This window comes from Saccopteryx leptura, chromosome 10 (genome assembly GCF_036850995.1).
Source record: "Saccopteryx leptura isolate mSacLep1 chromosome 10, mSacLep1_pri_phased_curated, whole genome shotgun sequence".
Lineage (NCBI taxonomy): Eukaryota > Metazoa > Chordata > Mammalia > Chiroptera > Emballonuridae > Saccopteryx > Saccopteryx leptura.
This window is the reverse complement of record NC_089512.1, coordinates 37,354,555-37,360,554: the sequence shown is the minus strand read 5'-3', so window position 1 is coordinate 37,360,554 and position 6,000 is coordinate 37,354,555. Positions and strand designations below refer to the sequence as shown.

Genomic DNA, 6,000 nt, shown 5'->3' with positions numbered 1-6,000 from the left:
TTGTGGCAAACTTGCCTGCCTCCAGCACAACTCCTGCCCAAGCAGCGTATTTACGTTGATAAACCCAAGAGCAGCTAATCCTTGGATGGCAAGGCAGATGGCGTCATGCTGAAGGAACCTTCCAGAGCCTTCAAGAATGGCTCCACAACCAAAGGCCTGGCAGGTACAGTGAGAGCCATCTCCACCCGATATGGAGTTGAACGAGGTGGGCAGACAGGAAGCCGCACACAAAGCATTTATTTGGAGAGGGACTGGGAGGTGGCTCAAGCTACAGACTACTTAGATTGAAGGCAGAAGGGCCCTCTCCACTTCCAGGAAGCTTTTCAGCTCAAACGGAGGGAACCAGCAGGGAAGCCAGCAAGCAGGGAAGCCAGCTAGGAGTGGGTGGGGGGATGGGCGGCGGGGGGGGGTTGATGGTAGGTGGGTGGGAACTCCTCAAGGAACGTCACTGGTCACTTGGTGAGGAAGGCAGCACTTTCTTCATGAAAAGAGGAAGTTTCTCTATTAGCTGAAACAAACAGACACACACAAACATATTTGCATGAGAGAAGCCATGGATGATGAAAATGGGTAAAGAGATTTCACAGTAAGACTATAGGAGAGGTAGGGAGCCTGTAGTAAAAAGTTGCCCTTTGGAATTAGACAACCTGGGTTTCAAATCCCTGCTCCACAGTTATTGGCTCTGTGACCTTGAGCGAATGAACTTAAGTTCTCTGAGGCTTTGTTTCTCGTCTGTAAAATGGGGATAATGATGCAATTCCAGCAGGGTTTCAGGGGAAATGAAGATAGCAAACTGCTGGCATGTAGCAGGCACTCACTAAATGGTATTCTTATATTTTTGAAGAAAATTCAGCCTAACTCGCTACTTTTTGTAATATGTTTAAAACAAACTTGTGCATTTATTCAGATGTTGATAGGCATAAAAAAATTAGCTTGGTTAGACATATCCAGATTTTATAATCAACAGAAACCAATCCAATAAAAAGACAGTTGGAAAGGAGCTGGATGACATATTGCCCATTTGAAAGGACAAAGGGTTAGCCCTCCTGCTTTCTGAAGAAAGGGATGTTACAGAGTGCACTGGAGAGAGCCCGAGACCTGGGCCCCAGTCCTAGCTCTACCTCCGCCTCCCTGGGTGGTCACAAAAAACTCCTTTTCTGCTCTGGGCTTTTGTATTTTTTCTGGAATCATGAGGGTTGGACTATACAATCACTGGACTATCTCTTAGAACTGATACTCTATTGCTTATTCAATGTATGCCTCAGAAGGGACCTTGGAGGGAGATATGAAGATATAGAGGCTTGGCTTTCCTGAAACAGCTGGCAAGGAATTAGTTGCAAGACTCATGCATATGCTCCTGGGATCCTTACCTTTAAAAAAGACTGCATTTATGCTTCTGTGTATATATGCATATATACACAGTGTAGACACATATACATGCACAGACATATTTCCGTGTCATTCCTACCCCTTGCTTCTCTCCAGTATGGAGGCTGGAAGAGCTAAAAAGCTGCTTTTCCAGCACCCCTTGCAGGCAGGCATGGTCATGTGAGCAAGTTCTGGCCAATGAGGTATCAGGGAAAGTCCCTTAGAGGGCTTCTCAGAACATTCTTCCTTCACTGACTGATAAAGAAGTTACCCAGGGAAAGGCCTTTTAGCTGCCCTCTGCCTTCTCCTTTCTTCATGTCATGGATGAGGACATGGTGACTGGAGCTGTGGTAGGCATCTGGCGGCCATGGGTGACAAAGATGAAGATTAACAGCCAATCTATCAGGAATGGCATATCAGAAAGATGAAAAGAGCTTGGGACCTTAATGAATAAGTCCAGACCACCTTATTTCTGGAACTCTTAAATAAACACGGCCTGTGCTCTTGCTCTTCACAGTGTGGTTTGTGGGCCAGCTGTGCAGGCATCACCTGAGAGCTTCGTTAGACATGCAGGCTCTCAGGCCCCAGCCCCGATACACTGAAGCAGAACGTCTAGTTTAAAGGGGTGCCCAGGTGTAGGTGCACATTAAATTGCACGTGCACTGGCTTAGAGCCCCTTTAATTAAACTCTATTACATGCAGCTGAAAGTATTCCTAACCGATATCATGTATGTACAGTAAGTCTTCAGGTAACACTTAGTCAGTAGGTTCTGGGAACTATGACAAAACAATGTGTAATGAAACCAAGCTTACTATCGAATAATTGATATAAACAAGACTTAAATTCCTACAGCATCTCATCAACATTATAGTGAAACAACATTGAACTAAATAACCTTGTTCAAGAACCTGTTGCACTAGGTGTGTATGAACACTTACAGATTTGTCTATGGTGTATGTGTATATCTGTTTATATGATTGTAAACTGGTGCACACACACATATATACATGCATATATAATAATATATATTTGTCTATATACTTGTGCCCGTATGTTTGTGTGAATAGAAAAATCCTGGAAGGACAAAGCTAGGCTATGGGAGTGTGTGTGTTTTGGGGAGTTTGGGGGAGATTTCTATCTTATTTACACTTCTATGGAGTTTGAAAAGAAACATTTTTAAACTGATGAGTCGTGTTCCTTTTACAATTAAATGAGAGACTTACCAGATTTCCTCCCTGTCCAGCAGGGCGTGGTAGGACGCCACGTCCCTCTGCAGCTGGCCCTTGTGCGCCAGCAGATGCTCCCGCGCCCGCTGCTGCTGCTCCGACTCCGCGCGCAGGTCCCGCAGCTCCGCCTCCAGCCTGCCCACCACAGCGCCCAGGTTCTGCAGCTCGATGTCATGCCAGTGCTTGGCGTCGTGCAAGGTGTTCTCCAGGCCTCGTTTCTACAAAAGAGGGAACACGTCCAAAACCAAGGCCGACAGGCAGGAAGGACCCTTGGAGAGGAAGCTGTGCACAGTGGTGGGAGGAGCTGGCATTAGTCTAGTCTGTCCATTTCTTCCAGGACAATGACTTTGCTAGGCTTACGTGGCTTGGTGTGGAAATGATGACTCTTCCTCGGGAGGCCAGACTCTTGTTTAGTCAAATTCACTGACTGCTCTGATGAGGGAGCTGGGGAGGGGGTGGATGTGTGTGTGGAGGGGAGGAAATGAAGGAAGAGAAAGGAAAGGGGAGGGAAAGATGAGATGAAAGATGAGTAAGAAAATGAGAGAGGAAAAAAAATGAGAGAAAGTGACACACAGACACAGAAGCAGTTTGCAGGTGTTTCTTCAAAGAAATCTTGCTCTCTGAGTTGCCTCTGGACCTTTTTGCTCAGCAACACCCCCCCCCCCATCCTCCACCCCCCTGCTGCCAAGGGGCCCCTTTCCCTCCACTGCTGAAAACACATCCATCATTCAGCTCAACGCTGTCTCCCCTGCCACTGTTTCCCAGAGGACCAGAGTTCCAGTGACCGTCTCTGGCCTGTATGTACTCAGCAGCTTTTTGTTTAGTGTGTTAGGTGCACATTTTGGCTAATTCCTCTTCGTCTGGCTGCCCCTTCCATGTGGGTCCCCCACAGCCCCATTCGGAGCCCGCTTCTCTCTGAGCTGAGCCTCCTGGCCTGGGTAAGTTGGTCTCGACCCCACTCATGATTGTAGTTATCTCTTTGCCAATAACCGCTGCATTGATACTTCTCACACAGACCTCTCCCCAAACACTGACCCAGAGGCACATTAAGGTCGGTTGAGGCCCCGGGTACAGAAGAAAATTTTGGGCCCCTTAAAAAAAAAAAGACAGGGAAAATAAAAATACATGTTATCTATATTTTTAAATAAATAAGAGTATTATATGTACTATTAATGTTAAAATTGCACATATAAAACCAAACTTGGTGTCATTAGAAAAAAGTGTAAAGTTGGGGTTTTGCGGGGCCCTTCAGAAGTCGGGGCCCAAGGCGTGTGCCTGGTGTGCCTGCCGTTAAATCCACCTCTGCACTAACCCCCTACTGAACTTCTTCCTGGAAATACATACAGTCCAGGGCGCCTCAAACCAAGACATCCAAAATGGACCCCATTGCCTTCCCCTTGGACCTGCTGGTTTTCCTATTCTGTGCTTCTGCAGGTGAACTTCTGAGAACTAGAAACTGGGAAAAGACATGTCCCTGATCTTCTTGCTTCCCTGCCAAATTCAGTCATCACTGAATCTGCCTCTTGTATATTCTGAAAAGTTTCACATGTGTGCCCTTTCTTCTTCAGGCACCAATGCCCAGGACCGATGTGCTTTGTCTCTCACCGAGGGTGACTTCAGTGACCTCTTAGCTTGTCTTTCTGCCTCCAGTTTCTCTGTGCACTCCCCACACGGAAGCTGTGGTGCTCTGTCTGAAGTCCAGATCTTGGCCTGTACTTCCTCTGCTTTAACTACATCCCCAGCATTCCAGGGTCCTTAACGTGGCGCACACAACTGACCCAGCCCCTTTCCATCTTAACACCACCCCGCCCCCAGTGGTGAACACAAATAGTATTTGAGTAAGTCAAGTTTGTGCTGTTTCCTGTACCTCGCCATCCTTCTCCACTCCTTCTAGCATCTCACCTGGCTGGCTCCTACACATCTCTAAGTCCAAGTTCAGGGGTTGGTTGATCACTACCCCTCCCCACCCCAGAAAGCCTTCTTTAACACTCTCTTGCCCCTACCACCACCAGGCTGGGTTAGGGGCCCCTTATCTGGGTTTCCATGGTTGCCCGAGCACATGCATGCCCTTGATCTTATCATTGTGGGCTGAGCTTTTTTTTTTTTTTTTTTAATAGATCATTTGATCTTTTTTATTTTATTTTTTTACAGGGATAGAGAGAGAGTCAGAGAGAGGGATAGATAGGGACAGACAGACAGGAACAGAGAGAGATGAGAAGCATCAATCATTAGTTTTTCGTTGCAACACCTTAGTTGTTCATTGATTACTTTCTCATATGTGCCTTGACCACGGGCCTTCAGCAGACCAAGTAACCCCTTGCTCAAGCCAGTGACCTTGGGTCCAAGCTGGTGAGCTTTGCTCAAACCAGATGAGCCCACGCTCAAGCTGGCGACCTCGGGATCTCGAACCTGAGTCCTTCTGCATCCCAGTCCGATGCTCTATCCAGTGCGCCACCGCCTGGTCAGGAGGGCTGAGATATTTATTTATTTATTTATTTATTTATTTATTTTGTATTTTTCTGAAGCTTGAAATGGGGAGAGACAGTCAGACAGACTCTCGCATGCACCTGACCGGGATCCACCCGGCACGCCCACCAGGGGGCGATGCTCTGCCCACCAGGGGGCGATGCTCTGCCCCTCCGGAGCATCACTCTGTCGCGACCAGAGCCACTCTAGCACCTGGGGCAGAGGCCAAGGAGCCATCCCCAGCGCCCAGGCCATCTTTGCTCCAATGGAGCCTCGGCTGCGGGAGGGGAAGAGAGATACAGAGAGGAAGGAGAGGGGGAGGGGTGGAGAAGCAGATGGGCGCTTCTCCTGTGTGCCCTGGCCTGGAATCGAACCCGGGACCTCTGCACGCCAGGCCGATGCTCTACCACTGAGCCAACTAGCCAGGGCTGTGGGCTGAGATTTTTAAGGGCATTTTTCCTCTACCACATGATGAGCTCTTTGAGAGCAAGGATCAAGTCTCTGTAACCACAGTAACAAGACAGTGCCTGGCACAGAGTAGGTGCCAGTGTATGTGGGTTGCCCAGGATGAAAGCACTTGTATTATGTATACTTATTGTCCTACATCTATCTGTGTCCCCACTAGCTGAAAACTTTCTTCTCATCTTTTCATACACCATAACTTGCAAACTGTAGCGCTGACCATGAACGGCTTTAAAAAACTATGTGCATCTAACGGTTTTAATAGTTGTAATTATGGTGCACCTATAATTTAGCATCTAGCTTTTTATATAACACATAAGAAACACATAAATAGGCCCTGGCCAGTTGGCTCAGTGGTAGAGCATCAGTTTGGTATGTGGAAGTCTTGGGCTCGATTCCCGGTCAGGGCACACAGGAGGAGTGACCATCTGCTTCTCCACCCTCTTCTCCTTCTCTCTCTCTTTCTCTTTCTCATTC

General features: G+C 47.6%; 1 protein-coding gene across 2 annotated transcripts in view; it reads right to left on the bottom strand.

Annotated features, from left to right (window-relative positions):
• Positions 1-391: 391 nt before the first annotated feature.
• BFSP2 (beaded filament structural protein 2) overlaps positions 392-6,000 on the bottom strand; it is a 70,275-nt gene continuing 64,666 nt past the window's right edge. For both annotated transcript variants that reach the window (XM_066350891.1, XM_066350890.1), the window contains 2 exons: positions 2,593-2,813; positions 392-508 (listed from right to left, as the gene is read on the bottom strand). In XM_066350891.1, coding sequence (XP_066206988.1) covers positions 505-508; positions 2,593-2,813 — 225 coding nt within the window. In that variant the 3' untranslated portion in view covers positions 392-504. The remainder of the gene's footprint in view (positions 509-2,592; positions 2,814-6,000) is intronic.